This window comes from Rhamphochromis longiceps, linkage group LG12 (assembly GCF_057381845.1).
Source record: "Rhamphochromis longiceps isolate RC_006_pf linkage group LG12, R_longiceps_female_GT1.1, whole genome shotgun sequence".
NCBI classification, from domain to species: domain Eukaryota; kingdom Metazoa; phylum Chordata; class Actinopteri; order Cichliformes; family Cichlidae; genus Rhamphochromis; species Rhamphochromis longiceps.
Window position 1 is genome coordinate 27,861,732 of NC_140568.1, and position 27,543 is coordinate 27,889,274.

Here is a 27,543-nt window from a genome sequence, read left to right on the forward strand (position 1 = left end):
TTTGCAAATGGTTACTAGAATATTGCTCTCTTTATCACTAACTGATTTTTCTCTAGTATCGCTTTTGCTAGTGTTCTTGATGGCACCTGCAGCCCGTCATGCCATCCCAAGATGTTCTGCTGTGTCTCCCTGCTCAGGAGATAGGCGGTTACTCAAGGAGAGCTGTGCAGGGCAGTAGAAAGCCATGAACCCAGCATCAGCACCAGTATCTGCTCCCGTAAAAGCCCTACAAAATGATTCCCTGGAAACTGCTCAGCTGCATGTTACTAAATGAACTGTCAGAAACACTAATATTGGTATTGATAGTCTTTTAAAAAGACATGTCATGGAAATGCAGTACACACCAAGCAGCAGTGTCTTTTCAGTGTTTATTGAGTTTCTGATCTATCAATGCCATCATATCAGACACTTCCATTATGGTAAGGCACAGGTTTGTTCAGAGAAAACACTGATCTTATGTACAGCAAATGTGTGGACGTGGTACATACAAACAACTCTTTCTTAGCCTGAATGACCAGCCAACAATTGGTCCAATAAAAAAAAAGACAACAACAAAAAAAAAAAAAACCAAAAACAAAAACAAAACTGGTTTCATTCATTTCAAAGCCCTTTTTGTTAAACAAGATTCAAAAGATAAAGCCAACATTTTGCAATGCAATATGAAATGTAACGTCATACCAAAATCTTAAAAATAAAAATCATGAGGGGAAAAAAAAAAGAAAATAAATTTCAAAAACATGTCATTGAATACAGATTCAAGGTAATGCCTGGAAATGCCTGCAGAGTACTGACTTGACTAGCATCTTGTGAGCCGTGAGCTAAAAGTTTACAATTACACCTTTACCTTGGTATGACGACAAGTCTTTCTTACAAAGTGGTAACAAAAAATAAAATGAATCCTGCTGCCCCTAAATCTAATAGTTAGTTCCTGTTGTGCATAATTTAAGATCATAATTGGTCACGTGATTGTCCAATAGAAATTTAGGTCCAACAAGAATTCCCTTGATAAAACCAGACAAAGCATTCAGCAGGAATATAATCTGCTTCAGTTTATAAAAAGATGGTAGTACAAACAGCCCTGCTGTTTGAAGCCGGAGGAACTGCCCATGCCTGAAATACTGCATACATCTCAGGTGTACAGGTGTAATAATAGTAATAATTATCCACTATGGTCCATTTCAGGGGGAATATTTAGTACAAATTTTGAAAATAAAAGGAAAAACAAAGAAACTAAGTACCAGCACTGACTTTAATCGGCACCACAGAAAAGAACTAAAATTTTTTAAAAAGTTCACAGATTATATTTTGCTGTTAACAGGTTGACTTTACACTACATAGTCCCTTCACAGGGTCATTATAAAAGCTATAGGTGGAACCAAATTGTAAATAAAAGCACTATATCTCACATTTTACTATTTTAATCAAATAAGGAAGGAAAAAAAGTGCAAAAAGACAGTAATGTGTGATCAAACTGAAACTACTGGAGTCTAAGATGATGTTCTTTTATGGTGTAAGAGGAAAGGCACCTTACGATTAACTATCACTGAATCTCGTCACATAATCAGACCCCTGTTAGCGTGTGGGATATCAGATACACAACTAGCGCGTGACAGAGCTCTATATACTGTTAATATACTATAATATACTGTTACATTTTTTTGCCTGCCTTCATGTAATGTTACAAAAGCCCTCTGAAAACCTTTGTTAACGTCACTACCCCCAATCCTTCCTGTTACTCTCCCTGTAAACTAATGACAGAGAGTTAAAAAAGAAAAAGAAAAACCTACATTTGGTCAGTTTCTGTAATTACAGCGGATCAGCTGTGTTTCACTTCAACTTCCAAATGTCCTTGGTCCAATTGAGAGAAAAAAAGAAAGAAAAAAAAATCAGTAGGTTGCTCTTAAAGAGTCACTAACCACAGTCCTGTATATAAAAAAAAAAGTTTACTCTACAAAATTATTTTATGATCTTGTGAAGCTAAAATAAACAAAAAACAGAGGCTCAAAGACAGCAAACAACCGAAAGGAACAAAAGAGAAAGAATACAGCAAAGATTCAGGAGATACGAGGAGGAAGGCACAGATTTTCAGAGCTGAGGCTAGAAGTCAGAGGTAGAAGAGGTCACAGACAGCGAAAAAAAGGAGAAAAAAATGTTATGAAGGGAAGACGTGTGATGAAATGTCTATCTGTCCTTTGATCCAAGCTTCTCGATCAAGTCGTGCAGGGGAGCGAGCTCTCGCCGGTCAATGAGGTTGAACTCCTGTAAGAAAAAAGTTTTTAAAAATTACACATGTATTCCAGATTAGTTTCTAAGATATATTTTATAAGTTTAATTAAATGGTTCTCAGACCTCATGGATAGACACAATGTGAATGATTAATGTAAACATTATTTATCTATTTAGGAGAAAACTAGACAGGGAACCTTTAAGTTTACAGTGTAAAACTATAAAATAAAAGTGTAGCATTTACTAAAGCTCAAAAATAAAAATTTCTCTCCACAACCAACACAAGGCCTGTACTATGAACCAGGATTTGGGTCATTTCAGGGTTGACTTTGGTTTCTGTACTATGAGGATGGTTCACTTCTTACCAAGGTATCCTGGTCATTTACGCTGAAGAAATAACCTTATGTCCGAGATTAGGAATGGATTCATGGAAGATACCTCAGGCTACCATGCTCAGATAGCAGGAGCATCTAAAGTTTTTTTTTTTTTTTTTAGTAACTTCTAAAGTCTATGTCTGTCCACGCTGAACGTCAGTCATAAAAGATAGATTTTAAGACACGACTGTATTCACTGACCCCCCGGCCTTGACTTTATTAACACAGCAGGTCTTTTCCCATCATACTGACTGCACATTCACACAGGACCTTAATACTGTACTGCTCTACTGTGCTTTTCCTATTACCGACACACATACGGCTGCTTTGTCTGCATTATAGTTTTATCTTCTGTAAATTCAACTGCTTTGGTGACAGTAGACCTAGGCATGTTTGTGATGGCTGCCAACACCACCCCTTTAACATGAGTGCTAGATTCATAAACCCTGGGTTAACAACCATATTCGTGTGACCGCTTATCCTGACTGCTAATGGAATCCTGCGTATGTCGACCTTTCTTTGCAGGCGATGGCCTCTTATTATTGTTGTTGAAGCAGTTAGAGCATCAGTACCTGCACTAAAACTGGCATTTAGCATCAAGCACGTGTGACGCAAGACACTTAAGTACATTATGTATAGTCTATGATAAAAAGACATCTTAACAGCACATAGTATTTACTGCCACACCCTATTAAGATGTGGTTTTATCTTGTTCTGCAACTGAGAGTAGCTCAGCTTATTCCTGTGTTTGAGCAATGTCAGCTATTGTGACAAGTGTGGTCTGTGAAGGTGTTTAAATATCAATTTCAATCTTTTTTTTTTCCTCAAAAGTGACTTTTTCCCCCCTGTTTGGCTCTTCACATTACTTTTTTTTTTTTATGTGGACATTACCACATTTAAGGATCTTGAAGAGAACCGCGTGGACAAAAATAGCCGTGCAGGCACACGCAGCACACTGCTGAACAGAAATAAACCGGGAGGCCAAAGAAGTCGCCAATCACAGTTTCACTTAAAAGTTAATGTGCAATGGACGCCAGAGAATTAGTGTGCACATGATCAAGATGAAAAGGATGAGAAGAGGGAGCTAACTTTCTAATTATGGCTTTCAGCAGAGTAATGACTACTATTTCTACATGGAGGTGTGTGTACATGCAAACATTTCAGGAGGATTTTAACTACATCTGTCTTCTCCACAAGAGTCTTGCAGCAAGATACTCATGTCAGGCGAATGTGCATGAGTCACATGTATTCTAATTTAACTGCTTACAGACTGAGGTAGCATTGCAAAAATATGTGGTATCAGTTATGGAAGTGGCTCAATGTAGATATATATTACAAGAAGTTGTCACTATCTTAAAAATGCTTTTATTCAAACCTGAGCCAAATGGAAACAGTTTCAGAAACATTATTAGTTCCCCCTCACAAAGATTACTCAAGTAAGAGAAAAAATGACTCGGGACTCTTTAGATCAGTATATATATAAATAACAGTCCAGGTATGAAAGGGGCTGTAGAACCACAAACCACCTACCTGAACAAAGAAAATGAAGTGCTTGAAGGAGGTGTTGAGGTGGGCCTCCTCCTGCAGCTGCATCACAGAGTCAAAATGCTGGTGGTAGATGTGAGCGTAAACCCTGAACAGGCGCTTCAGGATGGTTTTGGCCACAGACATGAAATTCTTGGGAAAGGGAACTCCTGTAGGGGAGAAGGGGTTGGAAAATGCTGATGTCAAGAGAAGAGAATGCGCTGCCTCAATGTCCACTATGAATTTCATCCTAAATCCAGAGGATTGCTGGACTTTTAGCTCATTTGCCTAGCTTAAAAAATGATGTTTTGATATAAAACTACAATGCTGATAGTTAAAGCGATACTTTTCCAGTTTAAAAGTGATAGTATCACATTCACAGACAGACTGGCAGCAAGAACTGTAACCTTCTCATGCGCTGTCTTCCAGTTTTAAAACCTCAGCTGTAGAAAATGAACAAAGAGAAAGCTTGTTTGTCTAAGGGGCTTCTTGGCATCAGTCTGCTCCTCAGCATGCAAGACACAGTTTAGCTGGACTGAAGTCATGTGACTGGCTTGGACCGCCAACACCATTATCCTGCTGCCCTTGGTTATCTTGTCTGTATGTTTAGGATTGCATTGCTTTAAATGCCAAGTGTGCAGCTAAAAAACTTATTTCTGCTCTTTGGTCTTTTTATCAAAAACACAGAAGACCAATAACACCATAATTATTCTCACAGGCTAAAAGTAAAGTCAAAGGAAACATCCCTCTATCTGTTAAACACAAACAAAAGCTTTAAGTTTTGTTAAAACTCACCGATCTTGGAGGGGAAAAGTGTCTCATCATCCAGCTGATCCTGCACCCAAGTCATCAAATAGTCAATGTACTTGGGTGCAGAGCATTTGATGGGCTTCTTAATATTGGTACCATCAGCCCAGTGATACTCATACCTTCAGAGAAAGAACAAAATCAGTAGTCATCTCTCAGATTACCACCTTGTTTCACTAGTTAAACTGGACTTGCTGAAGAAAAATGAGAGCTCTGCATATAACTGTGTATCTGTCAGGACAGTGGAACGTCATCTGGTAGCTGACAGGCCAAAAAAAGAACAGAAGAGGGAAATGCAGAAGTTTCGTAGTCTTGATGGCGGCTATGTCAACAGGAAGTGAACCCCCCTCGTCTCTTCCTCCTGATTAGAGACTGAGCGCAGAAAGTCTTGGCAGGACAGAGGATAGGGGAAGAGTCTAACTAAACAGCTTCTACAGAGTCCACAAGCAAGATTGAATTCCCGTGTTCCTCATGTGACATTCAGATGACTGATTTGAAGCTGATTTAACTTAACCATCTCACCACTAAAAATGTGATCTGGGAATCTGATTCTGCAGTTAACTCAGGACATCAGGTCTTAACAGCTGGACCAGGTCTCTTATGTAAAAGAAAGCTATTTTTATCTCAGTGACACTTCCTGGTAAAACAACGGCAAATAAATAGATAAAATTTAATTGTGGAGATGATAAAACACAGGAAGTGGACCCGCATGAAATGAGTCAGCTGAATTTTGCTTTGTCTGACACACAGTGCAAAACAGATTTAGCTTTTTCCTTTTGTTGGTCTTTTTTTTTTGTTTGGGGGGGGGGGGGGGGGGGGGGGGGGGATTAAATCCTCAACAAAAACATTATGTTTTGGTATCAAACACTAAAAAATGTTTCTCTCATAGCTCAATAATAACCCAAGTCTTAAAAGTCAAAAATCCACTTCTCTGAAATGTAAAAATATATAAATAATCTCAAGTACAGTCAAAGGTCAAAATAAGATGTAAATGAAATTTAAACTAAGGCAAAAAAATTTACCTTTACTCTGCCTCTGAGTTTTGCTGGCCGGTCTAAATTTCTATTGGCTTGTGAAAAAAAGTTTTAACGTTTTGTTTTTAATTGAATTAATTAATACAATCTAATGTTATCAAACTTTTTATTGTGTTTGTATTGCAGGTCTGTTTTTAGTCACAAATGTGGCTCACATTTCCATGGCAACACCTACGTGCTACAGTTAAATGAAGCACTGGAGCAAAGAATTTGTGTCGAGAATTTTTTATAATCAAATTACTTGACTAATCGCTGCAGCCCTAGTCTCGGTGTTGTTGTGTTGAATTGATCAATCTTACAGATGGCTCTTGACATTACCCATATACGCATGACAGTGGGCCATCGTATACATCATTAACCACACAAATCGATAAAGCAACTAAACACCCGTGGTTTTCCTGCTGTGTCACAAAGTGACTTCAGTTAAATATGCCCTAGTGAAAATACTTGCTCTAAATTAAGAGCACAAACATGAGGAGGACAATGACTGGCGTTACCTTGGTCCTGCAGACATCACGGAGCAGCTCGTCTCGGTGCAGAACTCGGTGATGGTACCGTACAGCATGTTGATCTGGTTGAAGAAATCCACCGCTAATGGAAAGAGTAAATACTTATTTGTTTTATCCAGAATTTATGCATGTTATTATTATGAAGAAAGAACTGGGAGGGGGGGGGTTTGCAACAAATTAGATTATAATATGTATTTTAGTATCATCTACACTCACAGTTTAATAGATTTAAAAGCACAAAATGCACATAAGCAATATATTTAAACATACCATATTTTATTAGAGATAATATATAAAACATGTAATTCTACAATCCCTGCTTAATGCAACAACCAATTATTTACCAGTTTGCCAGCTGTGTGCACTCTTCTATGACCCTACTACTCTTTTCACACCACAGGGTGGTGCAAATGTGCAGCACCTGTACAGAACTATTTTATTTATGATTCATACTAACACTGGGCACAGGTACAAACTTTAACTGGTTAGTTGGATACTGTGTGTGTACTAAGTCACTCACTATTCACTGCAATCCATTCATTGAGATCCTCTCCTTCTGGCAGCATGACAGCCTGTCTCAGGTTTCCGCTACCCAGCGTTGCCTCTGCATGTTTCAGCAGCTCATACTGGTGGGAGCCCTCTGGGATGTTCTTCTTCGGCTTGAAGGTCTTAGATGAGCGACTACCACTGGAAAGAAATCAAAGTGGATCTAAGAAATATTGTCTTCACGGTGGTCATGTGGCACAGGCCATATCTGTCTGCCCCCTGCGGGGTTAACGTCTGCCCTTCAAATGTTGACAATGTAATTTTTACATCTTAAATATCTGATATCTGATAAATATACTGTTAACTGGACATGTTGATCTGTCTGTGTCTGATCCCTGCATGGCTGACTTTCATGTGTTTTCCTTCCTCTTTTATTTTTTTCCTTTATAAGGTCTTTTGGGGTAAGACTGTCAAATCAAATGTGTAACAGGACAGGGAGCTGAACACAATAAAAACTGAACTTGTGATAGTGAACTATATAAACAAGAGACTTTTCTCTAAAGTGTTGTTTTTAAAAGGCTAATCTTAGAGCAGATCCTCTTCCTGGGCCTTGATCTAAACACAGGAGGACTCCTATTCATGTGTGCACTCAGCAGATGCAAGCTTGGTGGTGGACATCTATGAACTTCACGCTGAATCCAAACTCGTGATGGATGACCGCTGCAGCGTTTGCTATCAAACCAAAAACTTTGGTTTCCACAGCGTCAGAGCCGTGACTCAACCACATCATAGTGTATACCCACTGACAGGAAATACACCAGTGTCACGGTATTACTGTAAACAACGGAAACTTAATTAGCGGCGTTGCTTTACACTTTATAACAACCCAGCGAGATTAGACCTCCAAAGGTGTGGCTCATAACTAAAAATTGAATGTCTAGCATCGCTTAAGTCAATTAGAGAGTGACTATATGAGCTAAGCTGGCTAACCAAACGCGAGTTAGCGCTGCTCACCAGGCTAGCAAAGTTAGCACGTACTAACTCACTACTTTAAAAAGTTATAGTTCGCGAGTTGTGGCGAACTGTAAATCAACAGTTTCCCGATCATGTTACAATCATCAGTGGTAGCTCTGCGTAAGAAATGGGTGACTTTAACATAACTTAAAACTATACTAAGACTGGGATGGGTAGCTGACCTCTTTATGTAGCGGTGTCTTATTTTATCGCCGCTTACTTCCCTTGACTGAACTTCGCAGAAGCGCAGCTAACATTAACCGCAAGCTCCGGCTGTAACTCAACGAGCGCTTAAAAAAGCAAAAACTTTTTTTTTTACTTACAACAGGAAGCTCATCTTGGCGCAGGAATCGTTTAAGACCCTCGATTTGAACTCTTAAAGCTGGTTTAATAAACAAAAACGCGTTTTAGAAGTACACTGTGCGAGGCACTTGTCAGTGGTGCCTGCTAACAGCAATAGTGAAGGCTAACATGAACTGCACCCGCAGACCCTCTTCCTCTGTCTGCAGCAGCGCAACCGGTAGTCTGTCGCCCCCTTCAGGCTGCCTGTGGGTACTACTACGTACATATTCCAAGATCAAAAACTTTCTGTTAGAAAGCTGTTACTTTCTTATGTGTCATCCTGGAGCACTGTGACATACTGTGACACTGTAATACTGTGACATAGAACATTCCCCTTAAGTTCTATATCATTTTTTGATTGTTTAATATGAGGACCGTGAGACAGCAGTGAGTTGTGAGTTTGAAGACAAAGTTAGAGAGGTAGGGCTGAGAGGGTTTGGACATGGTGCAGAGAAGAGATAGTGGATATACTGGACAAAGGAAGGTGAATATGAAGCTGTCAGCCAGGAGAACAAGAGGAAGACCTCAGAGAAGGTTCATGGATGTAGCGAAGGAGGACATGCAGAGGACTGGTGTGACAGAGGTAGATCCTAGGGACAGGGTGAGACAGAGTCAGATTTCAAATCAAACAATGGATATGTGATCTAAGTGCAGACTGTCAGCTTAAATCTTTTCCATTTTCAGTCAAATAACAAGCTATTTCATGGCCAGGTGAGGCCTGTTCCCTCATTATAGCAAAACTAATTAAGCAGATAAAAGATCTGGAGTAAAAGGTATAAAGTCTTGGATTTGCATTTGGAACTCGCAATATGAGTCAAAAAAGACACATCAGTTCAGGTGAAGGCATCATTAGTCTGGAAACACAAACTTATCAGAGAGATATCAAAATATAAAATAAATAAATATATAAATGTATATATATAAAATAAATAAATAAATCTTTGGATATATGAAATAAGATGAACTTGTACCTGAAAGATGGAGAAGAGAAGAGAGAGACAGCATATGATCTGAAGCATACAACATTATCTGTCAGAGAACCTACCTATTCATTTATAGCCCACCCTGCATGTGCTCTCCAGATAAGGAACTACAGTATATCTCGGTACTCTCCAAGCTCTAAAGCTAGGCTGTTCGCTTGTGGTTACACCAAAGAGTGAGAACAAACAGTGGCAAACAGAGAACAGATCAGTGTGTTTCAAAAGGTTCAGTCAGGTATTAATTTTTTCCACAAAACCTCCAGCAGACACTGGGGTTAACTCCAAAAAATCTACTGCCTTAGAAATGTTTTTCCTTTAAGAGCCCACAGTTTGAAATAAACATGAGTACAGATAAGACCTACATTTAATCAAGTGCTTGACTAAAGTACAATTCTTGTTATGTGTACACAAGTGAGTACTTAAATGTATAAAAATCTGCTTTAATACATCCAATAGATAAATGTGCCATGTACGCCATTATATTTGTAGTTGTTTTTTGTTATGGTTTCAGAAAAAAAACGTTTTAAAGGATGTTAAAGCTGCCAATAGGGAATAAAGTAATTACAATGGCTCAACTTGACCAAGAAAGCCATGATAATCATTTAGTAATCTAATAATAACAATCCAGTTTCAGTGTTGGTTTTAGTTTTCTTATTATAATGTGGGCGTTAAGAGTTAGAAGCAAGATTTAGGAAGTTCAGAAAATGTATTACAATACAAACACAACGCTTCATTTGATAGACTCGATATTAATTTATGCCAAAGCCTCATTAAGCTGCAGTATCTCTGAGCATTGCAGGGTGTGACTTTGGCCTGCGGTGAAAACTGCAAAAAGTTCTGTGAAAATACAAAACAATTAAGTTAGTTTTGCAACTATATAATATTCTTAAGTTTTTTTTTATGAATTAGCTTTTAAGTCAGTTGATTCAAATGTTTTTACCACACCTAGACTTGGTTTCAATGTTGTTTTAGTTAACTATGATGTTTGAACGTGGAAACTGTACGTGAAAAATACCTTTAAAGCTCTAAAAACGACAACAATTCTGACCTGGTACCGCTCATGAACTTCCACGCCTGTGCCACGCAGGGCTGCTGTAAAGGGGCAGGGCTCTGGTATCCGCAGCGGAGGGCTGGTGGTGACTGATAGCAGTGACGTAGGCAGCTTGCACGAGCGGGGGGAGGTGTTTAAAGCCGCTCTGCTCCTCTTCCTCCTTCCCAGCCTCTCTCCGTCAGACCCAGGCTTTCGTAACCGGCGCTGTAGCTGTGTCTCGTCTTCTGTGAGCCGGTGAGAAATGGCAGCGCTCAGGACTCTCAGGAAACTGTGCCAGCACACACAGCACCAAGTCTGTAAACTGCACACGTCCGCCTCGAGGTGAGTCTCCTCCGCACATCTGCTGCGATCTGAGCGGCTTTAACGGTCATTTTACGACCTCTGAGGCGGCTCTGTTACCTCACTCGGTGGGAGTGTTTGCTTCTTTTTTGTTTGTTTTTTTCGTGTGCCCACTTGTTTGTAGGCTTTTGTGTACGCGGATGAGGTCGCTGGGTTTTATTCTGCCGGCTTTTATTGTTTTATTGCACTAAACGTCCTCAGTGGAACACATTTCGCAGCGCCCCCAGCGTCAAGCCGGTAATATTGCAGGTGTAGATGAGGTGGGGGGGCTGGCTGATGAAATCTGTGTGAATGCTTGCACCCAGTGGCAGGCTTCAGGTGGAGTTCGAGATTTAGTTGTGCACACCTGGGGAAAAATGAAGACGCAGGGCAGATCTGATCACATGGTCTGTAAAACCTGATAACACGCTGAGAGTAATGCTGCAGCAGCCAGTCAGCAAGTGTCTGCATGTGCAGGTATTTATTGGAAACGTGCTGAGTGCAGTATGACTACATGCAATTAACTAATCTTACACACACACACACACACACACACACACACACACACACACACACACACACACACACACACACACACACAAAAAACTACTCCTAAATCTCGTGGGTCCTGCACATGATCTGCGTGATTTATAAAGACACAAGGCTGATAATTTAGGGTGTGTGTGTGTGATTATCTTACATCACTGCTTGTGAAATTAGATCTGGTGGGATCACGTTACTTCAAGTTAATTTCATTTATATGCCAGGAAAATTTATGCAAACTCAGCTGCGAGAGGTACTAGTGCTGTGTTATCATGTGCAGAGTAAACGATTATGAACATGAGTGATTCAAACATTTGTAAAGAGAGATCTTTCCTCAGCCTGTCGGGGGATTTGAACTTCTATTAGCCCTGTAACCTCGACACATTGCGTCTGGGACCTGATACACTGGTCCCAGTGATTCTCCCCAAAACACTCAATCCTTTTCTCTGAGGATTTAATTACTTTGGACAGGATAAAAGTGACGGTTACATCACTGTTGATGGCTCATTACTCTTCAGTTATTAGCCCCTGCGCTCTGCTTGTCATTATATAACGGAGAACCATCTTTGACACTTGTGTAAAGAGGACAAAACGGTGCGGCGGCCGTCTGTACAGTCCTAAATACTGTACATGAGTTTTAACCATCGAATATCTCTGACCGTGCCTGATGGTTAGACGCTCAAAGAGCCTGACTTTCCTTGCTTGTTTCTACCAGTTTACTATACATATTGAAACATAAGTGGTAGTAAAGCATGTGGCCCAGTCTAATGTCTAATTTTAGAGGCTAGAACTGGTGCTTGGATTAAGGTTGAGATGAGTTTACATGAGTCCTAGTTGAAAGAATTTTGGCTTAGCTTTGGCGCCGCAGTGCTGTTATTTGTGCCATGTTGGCCAACGCTTTTCAATAAAGCTGTGTACAAATCTGTCAGGAATTAAACAATGAATCCCAGCATCTTGATGCCCAATAACTTGTCTTCTGACCACAATTGTCTCGCCAACTCCCAGGCAGGAGGCGGTGGTCATCTCAGGAAAGAAACTCGCACGGCAAATTAGGGATGAGGTCCGGGCCGACTTAGAGGAATGGGTCTCAACCGGCCACCGAAGACCCCATCTGAGTGTTATTCTCGTGGGAGACAACCCAGCCAGCCACTCCTACGTCCTGAACAAGACACGGGCTGCGGCTGATGTCGGTAGGTGTTTGGGGGGGGTTCTTTCTTTTCCCCCTTTTTTTTTTTTTTTTTTTTTAAAGGCTGGGGTGCACATTCCTCATACGTGTGATTGGCAAAACTGCAAATGTTCGCCTGTGTGTTCGACCTCCCACAGGAATCTCAAGTGAGACGATTCTCAAGCACACGAACATCAGTGAGGAGGAGTTACTGGACTTGATCGATAAACTCAACACCGACCCCCGCGTGGACGGTCTACTGGTACAGCTGCCTTTGCCAGGTACAGAAAAACTGGGAAATCCTGCATTGGGAGTCGGGTTTGCGTACGTGTGCGTGGTGTCTAGAAATCCAGTATGACGGCTGAATGCAAGCTTTGGTGAACGTGTGTTTGCAGCGCCTACGTTGGAGCAGAAAACTGCCCACCTGCCTTCTGTCTCTTGCTTGGATTTTCTTTCATGCTGGAGGCAGAATTTGCTCTGAGAAACTGAATTTGACCTTATCACCGTGAGCAGAACGAGTTGATGAAGTTGTTTTGACTGTAACTCCCTTTTCTTTGGACAGAACACATCGATGAGCGTGCAGTTTGCAATGCAGTTTCCCCAACCAAGGATGTGGACGGTTTCCACGTGGTCAACGTGGGCCGCATGTGCCTGGATCAGTCCACCATGCTCCCTGCCACTCCCTGGGGTGTTTGGGAAATTATTAAACGCACAGGTAACTATAGTGACCACCTTCTTCCTCTCAGACTCTTCAACAGCATTTTAACCCTATCTAAAAGATTGCAAATTTTCTTATCTTCCAGGTATTCCTACTTTTGGGAAGAATGTTGTGGTTGCCGGACGCTCCAAGAACGTGGGCATGCCCATCGCCATGTTGCTGCACACAGACGGCCGTCACGAGAGGCCCGGAGGTAGGACAGGATGTGTGCGCGCATTGCTGGGTGATAAAACCAAAGCGTGTGCACCCCTAACGCCTCTGTTCTCTGTGGCAGGTGACGCTACAGTCACAATTTCTCACCGATACACTCCAAAGGATCAACTTCGCCAACACACTAAAATTGCTGACATCATTGTGGCTGCCGCAGGTTTGTTGGTTGGCTTGTTTGTTAATCTTTTTTGTCTTTTTGCTGTACTTCACTAACTGTACTCTTTGTGCGTGTGTGCACGTTACTGACCTTTCAGGGATTCCAAACCTCATCACTGCAGACATGATCAAAGAGGGAGCAGCTGTGATCGACGTCGGAATAAACAGAGTGCAGGACCCCGTCACTGGAAAGAGCCGACTGGTTGGGGATGTGGATTTTGAAGGTAAGGCTTGAGAGGGAGAACATATGTGAACACCTCAGTGCTCCACACAGGCATTTAAAATTGTGTTCCAATAAAACGTACTACAGGCAACCTTTTTCAACTCCCCCGCGCACGCTCTGTAACAGCTGTATCCTATTACAGTACCACACTCAAGTTCAGTGAGCTTTTTAAAGCGACCCACTCTTTCATAAATGTTTGTAAAAGCACACTGCATGGCTTTGTGCTTGATTTTTATACAGCTGTGGCAATGGGACTGAAAACGCCCAAATTCGAAGATTAAGCAGTGTGACCTGCTAGCTTTGTCGTTGTTCTGGAGCTAGATTAGTTTGTAATAGTTTCTAGAAAACATTATAATGATGTTTGTTGTTTTAATTAGATTTCTATATGTGACAATATGACACAAAATGTCAGATTTTTCCCATATTGAACACTTGCAATTCACATCCAAAAGTTAATACAACCAAGCTGGAGCTTCCTTTACATCCATGCAGATACATGCACAACTCTTTGAGTAATCCTGCTAGCAAAACGAACCAATGACGTCGCTTCCTTCATGGAGGAAAGGGAATAAATAAATGTTTGATAAACAAACATTTGGCACAGACTTATACTTTGCTTCTTGGAAGCTGAACGTGATCATGTTTCTGGAGCACATACTTGGCATCATGTTGCCTCATTACCCGTGTTATTTATAAAGTGACCTTTATGTTGTTTAAATTATATTTATACACACGATGATGGAAGGAGGACCTGATTTCTGGAAAGTTCCATTTGGTGTATAAGGTCTTAATCGTCATACTTTTCCTGTGCACTTTCAGGTGTGAGACAGAAGGCGGGATTCATCACCCCAGTGCCAGGAGGCGTTGGCCCGATGACTGTGGCGATGCTGATGAAAAACACTGTCAAAGCAGCCAAGAATGTCCTCCTGTGTCCCCCACAGAGGATCCGCATGGCTGTTGCGTCCTAATTGGATCAAGACCACATCCCAGCAACAGTGACACATTCCACCGACGAGCCCACTCTCCACCTTCCCAACACTACCGTTATTATTTATTTATTTTTTTTACTTGGAGCAACCTGCCATGCTCCCCTTGCACATGGACTGGAAAGATGATAGCCTTATGGATCTCTTTCTGCTGATGTCGTTAACCTTTCATGACTCCAGGTCCAGCCATAATTAGACTGTTACATTCACTGATGCAGCAGCATGTTTAATGTAACAGTGTTTTCAGTATTTATCATTTGCATTGTGCAAGGTTTTAAAGAATTTTCTGAGATTGTTATTTATTGGTACATTGACACAGTGTTTGAACATGAGTGAAACCGGGTGGTGAGGATTAGCTTGCCGGGTGACTGAAGCCTTTCTGCTGTATGTCTTTCTATTAGTTTATCCTGATGTGCAAAGGGTGATAAGGGCTAATGTCATCAGGGGCAAGTATGTATATCCGTATACAAGCTTTAAAGATTCACAATTGCCTTTGAGAAATCTTTGAAATAAATATTACAAATGTCTCCTAATGATGTTTTTCTGTTACTTTTTAACCGCCAAGTAAATGATGTCCGTGTTTCCTGCACTTCTTTCTAGTTCTTTTCTTTTCCTGTTTTGCTGTAACTGGATGCACCTCTCGCCTCGAGGAATGATCTTGGAGTTGAAGAGCAGTAAAGTTTGAGTTCACTGAGTTTGGCGCTCTGTCTCAGATTTACTGAATATACAAAAACTAATTAAGACTGACTGAAATCAGAAGGGAGATCTGGGGGATTTGCGTATTCACTAAAATTAAATATGTGTTTTTACTTTGTTTCAAAATGTAGCTTAAAACAAAGGACAATGACCTCAGTCTTAATTAAAATTGACAGCATACACTCAGTGGACATTATTAGGTATACTTTCCTAGCAATGGGTTGGCCCCTCTTTTTACCTTCAGAACTGCATTAATTCTTTGTGGTCAGTTACATTTATGTACATTCATTTATATAAAGTGAATAAAAAAATGAATAAATAAAAAAAACTAGTAAAAAGAAGTGGATAGTTTGATAGTACTCATTACTTTTAATTTTCTGCTCTTGTGTTGAAGTTTGTGTCCCAGTTGCAGGGAGTTTGTTTATTTGAATAAAATTTTCAAGGAAATACTTCGTCCTGTACTTTCATTAGAGTGAAGATTTATAATTTGGGTGAGCCCCAGGGGATTTTTTTTTAGTTGTTAAGTGGGCTGTAGCAGTCTGGTATTTGGAAATGAACCAAAACAGACTGGAATTATTTAATTAATAAATATCTCAAATTAAATAAGATAATAATAACGGAATGTATTTAATAAAGATGTGTTTAAAGATGACGACACTTTGGTGTATTAGTTTGAGATGTGTAGATGACAGTGAGTCTATTACCTTGCAAAGTGTTTCATAATAAAACACTGCAACTATAATAATTGTTAATTTATTTCGATCATGTAAACAATATACAGGTACATTTAGCATTAATAATAATAATAATAATAATAATAATAATAATAAAAATGAAGTGGGAACTAGGTTCCTCAATCCGAGAAGGCGACGGAAGGAATTTGACGTGCACACTTCCGTGTTTGTCGTTCAGTACGGTCTGTAAACAGTTGTTCTGTGAGCCATGGACCGCAGCAGACCATCCGACAGAGCTAGCAGAGAGAAAAAACACGAGAAGAAGAAACGGAGACGATCCTCGTCCTCCTCTTCCTCCTCTCCATCATCTTCGTCTTCCTCCTCCAACAGCAGGAGTCGGAGCAGAAAGAAGACGTTGCACAGGAGCAAAGGTTGGAAAATGAAATGCTAGCATTCACAGGAAAATCAACCTCATCATTGGGTTATATTCTCTGTTTCTCCCCCAGATGAGAAAACACAAAAGAAGCGCAGAAGGCACTCGTCTTCTTCTTCCTCATCTTCCTCATCCACCCCTTCCTCCTCATCGTCGTCATCCTCGTCAAGCGATGAGAAGAAGAAGAGCGAAGCCAAGAAGAAGAAAAAGAAAAAGCAGCAGCTGAAGAAGAAGAAGGCGAAACTGAAGAAGCAGATCAAGAAGGAGAAGAAGAAGTTGAAGAAAAAGGAGAAGAAGATGAAGAAGAAGGCAGAGATAAAGCAGAGCCCAGCAGAGAAACCTCCATCCTACCTGGAGGTGTGGCAAACTGAGGAGGGGGCCGTGGAGCTCGGGCCTGGTAGGACATCACACACAACCCCACACTTCACTTCAGTGGATCAGCTGGTCACGCAAAGTCTGACACAACAAAATAACGGTGTTTTTTATATTTGATAAATCAAGAGTGGGATTTGTTTCGCAGCTTGTGAAACATAAGGACTTATTAGGACACATTACTTCCTAGTCTAAGAAGTAGTGCACTGCAGAGCAGGATAACGCTGGCAGGCCACAAAGCTGCGGGAATGAGTTGTTGAAGCTGGGTTTAGAAGAGAGGTGATGAGCAGCACCATGACCTCATTCAGAGAAAGAGCACTACAGATGTGATGTTTGCTTTGAGAGTGTCAATGGAGACGTTTAAAGGAGGTCAGAAGGAGCTGCACTCTTTCTTTATAGATCTAAATAAAGCATTTGATGGGGAGCATGAATGAGGACACCAGCGGTAGGAGTTGCAGATGGGTTCAAGGTGGAGCGAGATTACATTGGCTCTGAACCCTTCTTGTTTATAGTGGTGATGTTAACAGACGACATTGAGATCCCGTTTTTGATGATCTTTGATTTGTAGAAAGATTGATTTTTTTTTTTTTTTTAATAATTTGACCATCACAAGTTGATTTCACAAACTGACTTGTTGGTACAGCGGCATTCTGTTACAGCACCACACTCAGGCTCTTTAGAATGACCCTTCTTTCACAAATGCTTGTAAAAAGACTGCATAGGTAGGCGTTTCTGGCACTGAAAGCACCTGGGTTTTTAAATTAAGAGCTGTGGCCCAATGTGTATTTCCTTTTTAGTTAACTAAAAATGTTTTTGTTTTTTTTCACATCTAGTTCATTCTGATGGTCTTGGTAAATCAAATCCCAATCAGTCTACTTGTCACTTGCATTTGTTGCCAGCCTAAATTTTAGACTAAAAGTCACTTTTCAACCATACATTCATTCAGCATTTACTTTGTAAACTTTAAGCACTTTATCTACCTCACACATATGTTAGAATCACCATGCGTGTTTTAGGACTGTGTGAGGAAGCTCAAGTTCCTGGAGGAAAGCGCCTTTACCTTTATTAACTCAAAGTATATGTAGTACCATCAATTCTGATATTCATTCTGATATCGTTATCTGGTTATTTCCCTCCTCTCTTTTTTCCAAAAATGAATCTGGTGAATTTTTGCCTCTCCAGTCATGACAGATGAGCAGAAGGCCCGTCTCTCCACTAAGAGGCCCCTCACCAAAGAGGAGTACGAAGCCAGGCAGAGCGTGATCCGCAGGGTGGTGGACCCTGAAACAGGGAGGACAAGGTAAGCAGGGGAAAGCGTGCCACAAGAGTGGGAGTTTGGAGGAAGAATTCACCCACCCTGGTTAAACTGGTGATCTTTTTCCCCTCTGCTGTCTTACAGACTGGTGAGAGGAGAGGGGGAGATCATAGAGGAGATAGTCAGCCGGGAGAAACAAAAAGACATCAACAAGGTATGACAGAAACCTTTCAGCTGTAATTGCAGTAATGTGCCGTTATAACTGTTAACAGCTAGACTTTATTCATCTCACAGCAAGCTACGAAGGGAGACGGGGATGCCTTCCAGAGAAAACTGGGCATCAACAGGTAGAAGATGATGTCACCTTCAGCTTCATCAGCCTGAGAGCACCTTCACTAAACAGCTCTGCAGAAAGCAACTCGTCAGTGTACTGAAATGCACTTCATATCAAATAATAGTGATAGCAAAATAATACTGTGATGCTCTCCTGAGGTACACACGGTAGAAGTCATAGTGAGCTGCTTGTAATGGCTGTCAGATGTAATCGAGTAGATAGAAAGTAGTGCCTACATAAAACTGCTGACAACAAGGATCTTACTGGGATTCTGTTATAGTAGATTTTTGATTTCAACAAAAGACATTGCTACTGATTTTCTGTAACACTGAGCTTCATAGAAAAGTTTCATTTAATTTAATTATTGTGCAAAATCTTTGCTTTAAGTAATGATTAATCCCAGATAAGCGTCCAGTTCAGCTGTCTGATATCACCTTCTCACACCACCTCATGGTTGTCTTACATTTGTATCTCAATTTTTTTTTTTTTTTTTTAAATTTCTCTAAATAAATCTCCATTTCTTTGTGAAAGTAAAGTCTGACTTCAGTTCCTGCTCTCATAAAAAACAACAACAACAAAAAAAACAACATCCTCGTTTCAACTCAGTGGGGAAGAAAAAAAAAGCCCAAATGCCTTAGTTGTTCTTTATATGTTCTTTATACACTGTACATAAAAACACAAGGGAATGGGTAAAATGTAGTTATCCAAAACCTACAAGATACACACCCTGTACAGGTAAAATATTTTCCAAGCATGATATTGTGGTGCAGATATACAGCCTTTGAACGATAACTGTTGGAGGCGGAGCTGGAGACAGCGATGGGATTGCCTAATGTTGGTGAATTATGTCCCACTCTCTTCTTCTTCATAAATTTCCTTTAAAAAAAGTCAAACAAACCAAAGTCCTGTTTAGAAAATATGGCCTCCATCTTTTCCCACAAAGTAACACGAACAACGTCCTTCAACGTGAAGTCTGTTCGGGGCGTGATCGGCGTACGTTCTCGCCGCACAATGGTCAATGTAAGGCAGTAAAACGGGAAATGTAAGGCCTCTGGTAATGTGTGTGTTGGTAGCAGAATCAAAGCGATCGTCTGCCCAGAGGTGGCAAAAACTGCACGGATCGCTTCTCTGGATTTTTAATATCCAGGCGTTTCAGATCAGGGAGCATGGTTCAGTAGCTGAAAATGTTAGATGACTGCATGTTTTCCAGGACTGACTGTCCTTTTTTTGTTTTCAAGTTACAATAAATGTACAAAGAGCTATTCTTCAACAAGCAGCTTTTTTCCTGTTCCTTTTCTTTTTTGTTTTGTTTTTTAAAGAGTTATGGCTTTAAGCCGATTCTTGTCAAGGTCAAAATGCAGAGGGACAGAAGTACAGCATGAGTCACACTCTCCTCAACCAGCTGACAAAAATATAAAATAAAATCATTGCTGATTAAAGAGGTTACAGGTGCCTTTGATCTAGGATGTCTTACGTCGTCTATTGAAAATGTGAAGTGGATGAAATGTTTAGAAACACATCTCAGCACAATACAATTCAACTGCATCACAAAGTGAAGCCTCTAAAAGGACCGCTAATTTTAAAATGACACCTCTGAAGAGGGCCAACGCAAACTGAAGGTTACATCATCTGTAAACGTGCTGTTCATTGCACTTATGTAAACCATTTGTTTTGTTACCAGGCTGACTGTTTTATAAATATTAAGTGTGTCTGTCTAGATGCCCATATATTAAAATGGAAACATCACAACAAAACAGCGTGTCTCTCTGCAGGAGAAAACCCGACAGCCAAAATTAGGGCAGTGCCGTTTTAAGGTGAGTTACCCTCTGCAATTTGACGTCTGTAGACCATGTGCCTGTTCACCTGATTGTCAATGCACTGTGACGTGTTTCCTCAACAGTCTGTAAGATCTGGTGGTGCTACTCGGGAATATTGCACGTTTCCCCCTCGTGTCTGAGCCCATATTGGTCCACTGCTGTCAGCTCTGTCTGTACATGATTACTAGAGGTACAAATAAATGTTATTTAAATGAATAAATCACAACTTTGTTTTTAAACCAGCTTTAGAAAATAAATGGCCAACTGTATTAAAGCAAAATCTTAGCTCTGTGTTCCTACTTTCAACAGCGTATTGTACAGGATTTACAATTTGCACATTTCTTTTCCTAAAGGCGCAGCAACACAGAGAAAGAGACCTTAACCTAAGGAGGATTATCTATGAGAACATTCAACACCTCATTTTACAGCTTGGGGATAAACAAGAGAGAGACAAGCCATATCCTGAACCCCCCCAAAAAAAGTTAATAACAAAAACAAAAAATATTTTGACACAAGTTCTGTTGATACAACTCTGGTGATCTGAGAGATAAAATAACAGAAATACAACACTGTGCCAGGCAAAGACCTCTGAGGTTTGGTTGCTGCAACTGAAGTTTGAAGGAAAGAGGGGGGGAAAAAAAAACAACACATCATAGATAAAGTAATCTTAAAACACATTTTGTTCACGAAAAAAATCCATACATTTTAAAATTTCTATAGTCTTAAATAACAACAAGTATCATCAATCAATAAAGTATATCCTGAATGAGACGGTGTTTACCCCCAGAGTAAAGAAGACACTTGAAACTGATCTTCAGTGGACCAGATACCAGATCTGCACTGTAATGTAACAATTATGTACAAGCCTTGTTAAGGCATTCAACTACATACTTACACAAACTAACCCATTTATTATGTTTCTGTTTTTACACAGGAGAGCCCTCCTTTCCTCTGCATCCACAGACGGCTTATCCTTCAGCACTGCTTCACTTTGGCACTTTCCCTTACAGTACTGCTTTTCCCTATAGCAGAGCTGCACGCTACTCATTCAGGAGGGTACGGCAGCGATGGCATAAAGTGAAGTGTGAGATGCAATAAAACCCAAGAACAGTTTCAGCTGCAGCCACAGTTAAAGGGTAATTACGCGCTTTGCTTCGTGTTGCGTTACATGATTCTTCGTGTCTAAGGGGCGACCAGAAAACAAGCAGAACGGGAGTGTAAAGATGTTAACCCTCTCAGGCTCAAATTAAGTTTTTGTTGCTAATGCACAAAAGAACACCTGCAGTGGTACTTCTGAGTAAAAAAACCTCATAAAATATGTATGTGGGGTAATCAGGTTGTTAGCTTTTAACTGTTGCAAATCTGCAACGCCTGCCTTGAGAGGGTTAAATCTGTTCGGTGTTCCTTAAAAAAAGAAATCTAACAAAAATTTATTTTGACTTCTCGATTGTTTCCGTGTGTACACTAAATTGACGAATCAGCTTCACCTGATTCTCAGCTCCGCTCTCTGACTGGAACGTACCTGATCATCGCGTTAAAAAGGACGCAGCTTTAAAACTGCTATAAACAAAGTTCGTCTCTGTAGTCGTTGTTGTGCTTGCATTGGTCACGTTAGTTGGTTACAGCTGCTACTGTAACAACTCTGTGTTGTTTGCATGGGGCGTGCTTGTGTGTGTGTGTGTGTGTGTGTGTGTGTGTGTGTGTGTGTGTGTGTGTGTGTGTGTGTGTGTGTGTGTGTGTGTGTGTGTGTGTGTAAGTAACTGTCTCCATGTGCTGAAGGAGCAAAACTGACCTTGTATTCAAGACTAATAAATATTTACTAAACAGTACAAACAGCCTGGATCCCTACAATATTAGCTTTATTTGGTTGTGTGCACTTTCCCGCCTTGGGGCAACACTTCTTGAAATGTTGGTCTGTGTTATCATGAATGTTGCCTCATGCTCTGCCCATAAATATCTGTGCTGAATGTGACTGGTGTTAGTTTTTATAAAGAGTGATTTATAGCACCTGATTTTTTTTCCTTATGGTATTTTACCTATCTGGTGCAAGAAGCCAACTGCTTTCCACTGTTTGCGTTTATATTCACGTCACTTTGCGTCTCTTCCTCAGCACTGCATTTGTAAGTCACTCTCCCGAACCCTGCATCGTGTCTCCAGTCTCATTTTGAGCTGAAAACTCCTGGCTCCAGCTTGGTGCTGCTGCTGCGGCCCCAGCAGCTGGCCGTGATGCTCATGCTGCGCTGGGCCCCTCCCTGGCCGTGGCTGTGAGCGCGCTCCAGCCGCTCCCGCTCCAGCCGCTCGCTGTCTGATTGGCTCTGCGTGCGCTCCGGCCTGTTGTGGATGCTGCCCGTCGGAGAGCTGGGGGCTGGCTGAGAGGAGATGGTGCGTAACAGATGGTTCCTCTTCCTCAAGAAGTCACTGTTTGCTCCCAAGCCAAAGCTGCCTTTGCGTAGCACCATGCGTGCACTGGTGGTCTTGGCTGGCCGAGAGCGATGGTTGTACTCCAGCTGGGACAGATGAGCTGCGTATCCCTCTGTGATGAACTGTTGAAGGATCAGAGAAACAACTGTCAACTAAAAAGCAACACATTTTGCGGTGACTTGAGCTTTTACTTTAGTTTTTTTTTTTTAATGTGAGAAGAGACTATTAACAGGATCGTTTGCAGAAAGTGATACCTGGCACTGGTGCTGCATCTTCTTAGAAGGTCTGCCAACAATGTATATTTGAGAAGAAGGGAGGCCAATGGAGGTGTAGACTGAGATGTCTTTGGTTGATCCATAGCCAGCAAAAATCTTCATGTGTGCCTGAAATCGGAGAAATGAAGACGAGAAATGTTCAATCCTGGCTTCTTCTAAACAAATGGGTACATTTTTAAAATAATAACGGGTTGTCAGCATTTGTCGCTTCGGTTCTTTATTTAAAACACTCACTGTCCCCTCTCCCATCCCCACTCTGACCTCTGTCAAAGACTTGAGGAAGTTGGCCTTGTGCCTGAGCGGGTCGTGGACCAGGCCATCGCAAAAGGAGACAATGCCATGAGGGAAGTTGTGCTGAGACAACCAGGCCACTACCCGTTGCTTCTGCATGTCTGGCCGTCCGGTCACGTAGATGATCAGATAGCCTAAATCCTGCCAGTGCCTGAAATAAGGAGAAGCAGCAGGACACACCAGATCTTAAAGTTCAATCAGGGAGAAAATATGTGAAGCCAAGAAAACAGGAGAGGTAGAGCAGCCAGCTACCTGACAACATCTACAGCTCCAGCTCGCACTTTGGGATCACTGCCCATGATCGAAACGCTGGCAGCAAATGAACCATCGATGCTGAACACTACGAACTCCGTGCTACGTGGAACAACTGTCAGGTAGCTGTCAGCGAACGTGTGGTCACCCCTGGTGAATAAAAAGAAAAAGAGTAAGGAAATGGAAACCAAAAGATTAAAGAAAAAATGAGCTGCAATAAAGTGAGCTAAAAGTCAAATGGAAACCAGGCTCTGTGAAGATAAACGGACAAAAAGCTTGAATATATAAAATACAATAACAGTTTGGTACCAGGCTAATCTCACCTGACCACCATTTTAACCGGGTACACGCCGATTCCCAGACGCTTGTCCTCTGGGATGACAAAAGACACGCGCCCGCTGCTGTTGGTCACCTCGGTGTTGAAGTACACCCATTCTCCCGATGGTGGCTGGGTCATGATGTGGAGGTCGACCTGCGCAGGAATGAAAAGGAAACAAAAGCGTTTCAATGCAGCTGATCGACAGATATTTGAGTTTTTTTCATATTTCCTCAACCCAGAGGTAAAGTTGAATGAAAACAACATTGTCTTCATTTTTATGATTAAATATTTCACATTAAAAAGTTTTCTAAATGTTTCACATTATTAGTGAGTGCTCAAATGTAGGGCTCTACTAGCCAACTGGTGAATACTCTAGTAAGGCCAGTGAATGCGACATACTTGTGCTCAAGCAGTGGCTCAGATTTCAAGATGTCCTGGGTCAACGGACCAATTTTCAATAATATATCTTGAAATTTATGAAGCTAAAATTTCACAGCAATCATTATATATACCTGAACTTTGGATTGTTTGTCAAACATAAGACACATGTCTCATGTTTGTCAAACATAAGACACATGTCTCAAATGTATGAGACTTAAAATCCACTTAGAAGTGAACTTAAAAAAAATTAAAAAAAAGCTCAAACCCAGATTTCCCAGGTATCTCTAACAGCAGGTGAGCTACTAAAGACAGAAGCATGTTCACCTTCTCCCCGGCCAAAGTCACCATGTCCAGAGGGCCGTACATGAAGCGGCCTGTCAAGACCTGCTGGCCATCTTCAGTGAAGACGGCATCATTTACTCTGTGGTTGGCGGTCACGTTCTGTCAATGCAGAAGAAACAAAGGGAAAATGCTGATGTGTTGCTTTATCTTTATTTAAACATAAACAGTCTACAAATACCAACAACTTTTTTTTTTTTTGCATATTGGTTGGAATTGGTCATTAATAATCTTTGGCTGTCGTCCAGAGTGTTGTCACGTCTCCTTCCCCTCAACCCTAACGGCAGTTACTTCCTTTTAAAAGGGAGATCTTCCTCCCCACTGTCACCCAGTGCTTGCTCATTGGGGGGGGGGGGGGGGTCATCTGATTGTTGGACGTTTTCTCTGTATTATTGTAGGGTCTTTGCCTTGAAGCAACAGTTATTGTGATTTGGTGCTTTATTAAAATTTTAAATTGAAATGAATTTAAAAAAAGAAAAACAAAAGGGCTATTTTTTGATTTGTAACTAGATGGCAGGTATCGTAGTGTCCCCGACTAAACTTTAAAGCTCTCTGAAACAGACTTTGTTTCCAGATAAGATGCTCACCCTGATCTTCACGTGAGTCCTCTTGCGGAGCCACTTTTCTCGAGGTTTAGAGGGGGTGAATTCAGACACTTCTTTTCCATCGAGCTCCAGAATGCTTGAGTTTTCGTGCCTCATGACCTGAAAGGGGACAATTCAGTGATTCATACTGAGAATTTTTGAATAAGTCCTAACACTTTCATTATTGCTGTTTACTCACCTGCCTCAGGAGAAAAGACACAACATCAGTAGACTCCCAGTATGATGCGTGGAACAGGTGCGGTAAAGCCACTGTGGGGAAAGCTGTTAGGGCATCGGGGCAGTACAGGGCAAAGTCCAGCCGCTTTGTGCCCCACCAGCGTGCTGCAACTGCAATGGGAATGGAGTGAATAGGGTACAGAGACGTAAGATGAAACTCAAAGAGCCAGCGTGAGGTATGTGATGCCACAGAAAGGTGCAACACCCCTGATGTTATAGCAAAAAAAGAAAGAAGTTGAATTCAAATTTCAGCCACACTCATCACCAATCCCAGCAGTTCTTCAGCTACAGGAGGGAAAGGAAGGAGTTTATAATGGTTATTATCAGCAAATCCAAAGGCTGAGAACAGGAACCGATAGTTAGAGCTGATTACATGAGCAGCTGAAGGTGGTTATTTGTGTTAGTCTGCGTGTGAAAAAGATGAATGATTTTAAAAGCCCCGGCAGCATCTAGATTTATGGATTACCCCTCATCAGTGACAGTGAATGCACCTGAATCGCTGTGAATTACATTTTAGAAAAATGAAGTGAAAGGGAGGCAAAGAGGCTTTTTGGAAGAGCAGCGCTGAGTCTTTTGACTGTGGCACAAAACAGAGCAGCACATGGAAGAGAGCCGTAGCCTCACACTGATTTCAGTAGCTCCCTTCCTTATAAAAATACCTTGGTCCACTTCAGCCTGGGAGTCCAGTGAGACCAGATCAGATATAGCAAAGTCCAGCCCTGCCCGGTAGTTCTCGTACTGGCCGGTGGGACTTAGAGGTTCACTAGAGTCTGCCTCATCGTCCAGCTCTGCCGCTACGTATGCATCAGAAGATCCTGCGGCCTGGCAAGCCTTTGTTTCCTTACGGGACGTGGGAGGAGTTTTCAGGAAGAATTTGTTTTGTGATGATAGGGCGAGTAGGGACAAAAGACTGTATTTTTTGGATTGGTTAACCTGGTTTGATTCAGCTATGGGGGGAAAAACAACAGCAAAAATAACAAAAAGATAAAGAAACCATATATGATGTGATGAATACAAATTCACTTGTGACAGTTTAGGACAGCTTGGAGAGTTTTAAAAAGAGCTGCGACTATGTAAGCCCTAAAGATATATTAGGAACCGCTCAGGTAAATGGGGCAGAGTGATGCTGTTGCAGAAGAGAAACATGTCGTAATCAGTTTAAGCACATTTCCAGGGTTATACTGTGGGTGGCTGAACAGCAGTGTTCAGGCGCAGTAACATGAGGCACAAATAAATGTTCTGGTAACAGAAGTGAACGGGTGAGGGGGAGGAGGAATTCAAAGGACATTCAAACAAAGAGGAAACAGTACCGGTTATCTCAGCAAACACTGCAATAGGGAGTCGACAATGCAGGAATGGCTGAGGGAAACAGGTGTCTACATGCATCGCCACATTAATTAAATGCAGCACTCGTTCATTGCATTTACATTTAGACAGTGAGTAAGAGAAAGACAGACAGTGGAAAGTGGCTCTAAGCTGGTTTCTTCTCCGGGACTCTGATCTTGTCTTAGTTTTAACAGGAGATGGATAAATCACCTTACATGAGTCTCACTTCAATCCCAAATCTGGCAAAGCAGAAAAGAGCAAAAAGGAGCGGGACACTCAACGTGGCTGACTAGACTGTTTCTGCAGGACAGCAGGGTGTGTGTAGAGTCAGAGTGAGAGTAAATGATGTCGGGGTGTTGGAAAGAGAAACTAGGACAGATAAAAGCAGATAAAAGTTGGGCTGAATGTGAGAGAAAGCGGGAGAATTACTAGAAGAGTGTTTGTGTGAGTGGAAGGAAGAGAGAAAGAGAGACTGTTTGGTATTGAGAGCACTTACTGTTGGCTATGTTGGTGGCAGTGTAACTGTCTGCCATTCCTGAGACCTGGCTGGCAATGCTGACCTCACTGGCCCTCCGCTGGCCCCGGGAGAGGGGGCCCGTTACGGGGGATGAGGGGTACGAACTGTCCATGAAGACACCACCATGAGACTGAACAACATCCGCTATTGAGCCCAAACAAGGAGATCCCATTAGACAGAGACACAGGTAAGGGGGAACTCACGGTGACGGTTGGGGGAGGAGGGGGAATGCAGGTGAGAAATGTGACAGCAGGCGGCGAGGCCCCGGTCACATTTCTTCACCGATCAACACGTGACTGGTAAATGAAGACATTAAACACACAGTGAATGTAAAATCACAAATATCCACGTCTT

General features: G+C 41.5%; 4 protein-coding genes across 11 annotated transcripts in view; 2 read left to right on the plus strand and 2 right to left on the minus strand.

The window, feature by feature from the left end:
• Positions 1-343: 343 nt before the first annotated feature.
• Positions 344-9,039, minus strand: LOC146657476 (MOB kinase activator 1A). The gene is made up of 6 exons (XM_085425582.1): positions 8,298-9,039; positions 6,995-7,161; positions 6,463-6,556; positions 4,920-5,053; positions 4,131-4,294; positions 344-2,259 (listed from the first exon to the last, which is right to left on the minus strand). The coding sequence occupies exons 1-6, from the start codon at positions 8,309-8,311 to the stop codon at positions 2,182-2,184; spliced, it is 651 nt and encodes a 216-aa protein (XP_085281708.1). The 5' UTR covers positions 8,312-9,039; the 3' UTR covers positions 344-2,181.
• A 1,418-nt stretch (positions 9,040-10,457) lies between these two features.
• On the plus strand, positions 10,458-15,809 carry mthfd2 (methylenetetrahydrofolate dehydrogenase (NADP+ dependent) 2, methenyltetrahydrofolate cyclohydrolase). Its single transcript, XM_085425581.1, has 8 exons — positions 10,458-10,668; positions 12,214-12,398; positions 12,532-12,654; positions 12,936-13,088; positions 13,177-13,284; positions 13,366-13,458; positions 13,556-13,681; positions 14,500-15,809. Exons 1-8 carry the CDS (start codon positions 10,589-10,591, stop codon positions 14,646-14,648), a joined length of 1,017 nt encoding a protein of 338 aa, XP_085281707.1. The 5' UTR covers positions 10,458-10,588; the 3' UTR covers positions 14,649-15,809.
• A 433-nt stretch (positions 15,810-16,242) lies between these two features.
• arl6ip4 (ADP-ribosylation factor-like 6 interacting protein 4) lies at positions 16,243-18,965 on the plus strand. Its single transcript, XM_085425592.1, has 5 exons — positions 16,243-16,467; positions 16,543-16,866; positions 18,024-18,141; positions 18,241-18,310; positions 18,391-18,965. Exons 1-5 carry the CDS (start codon positions 16,305-16,307, stop codon positions 18,445-18,447), a joined length of 732 nt encoding a protein of 243 aa, XP_085281718.1. The 5' UTR covers positions 16,243-16,304; the 3' UTR covers positions 18,448-18,965.
• Positions 18,966-21,906: 2,941 nt separating this feature from the next.
• The window catches only part of LOC146657479 (membrane-associated phosphatidylinositol transfer protein 2-like), a 42,441-nt gene continuing 36,804 nt past the window's right edge, over positions 21,907-27,543 (minus strand). For 4 of the 8 annotated variants that reach the window (XM_085425584.1, XM_085425583.1, XM_085425586.1 and 1 more), the window contains exons 16-25: positions 27,169-27,333; positions 26,006-26,293; positions 25,309-25,457; positions 25,113-25,229; positions 24,511-24,627; positions 23,810-23,958; positions 23,487-23,636; positions 23,178-23,385; positions 22,923-23,051; positions 21,907-22,790 (exon numbers count right to left, since the gene is read on the minus strand). In XM_085425584.1, coding sequence (XP_085281710.1) covers positions 22,407-22,790; positions 22,923-23,051; positions 23,178-23,385; positions 23,487-23,636; positions 23,810-23,958; positions 24,511-24,627; positions 25,113-25,229; positions 25,309-25,457; positions 26,006-26,293; positions 27,169-27,333 — 1,856 coding nt within the window. In that variant the 3' untranslated portion in view covers positions 21,907-22,406. The remainder of the gene's footprint in view (positions 22,791-22,922; positions 23,052-23,177; positions 23,386-23,486; positions 23,637-23,809; positions 23,959-24,510; positions 24,628-25,112; positions 25,230-25,308; positions 25,458-26,005; positions 26,294-27,168; positions 27,334-27,543) is intronic. The other 4 variants (XM_085425590.1, XM_085425587.1, XM_085425588.1 and 1 more) reach the window with 3 other exon arrangements.

Excerpts from the sequence above, each read along its gene's own strand:
- LOC146657476 (XM_085425582.1), bottom strand. Across the intron at positions 6,557-6,994 it reads TGAATGGATTGCAGTGAATA|CGGTGGATTTCTTCAACCAG; the intron begins GTGAGTGACTTA and ends TCTTTCCATTAG. Across the intron at positions 4,295-4,919 it reads ACTTTTCCCCTCCAAGATCG|GAGTTCCCTTTCCCAAGAAT; the intron begins GTGAGTTTTAAC and ends TCTCCCCTACAG.
- mthfd2 (XM_085425581.1), top strand. The coding sequence starts at position 10,589 with ATGGCAGCGCTCAGGACTCTCAGGAAACTGTGCCAGCACACACAGCAC. Across the intron at positions 10,669-12,213 it reads CTGCACACGTCCGCCTCGAG|GCAGGAGGCGGTGGTCATCT; the intron begins GTGAGTCTCCTC and ends GCCAACTCCCAG. Across the intron at positions 12,399-12,531 it reads ACGGGCTGCGGCTGATGTCG|GAATCTCAAGTGAGACGATT; the intron begins GTAGGTGTTTGG and ends GACCTCCCACAG.
- arl6ip4 (XM_085425592.1), top strand. The coding sequence starts at position 16,305 with ATGGACCGCAGCAGACCATCCGACAGAGCTAGCAGAGAGAAAAAACAC. Across the intron at positions 18,142-18,240 it reads CCTGAAACAGGGAGGACAAG|ACTGGTGAGAGGAGAGGGGG; the intron begins GTAAGCAGGGGA and ends GCTGTCTTACAG. Across the intron at positions 18,311-18,390 it reads AACAAAAAGACATCAACAAG|CAAGCTACGAAGGGAGACGG; the intron begins GTATGACAGAAA and ends TTCATCTCACAG.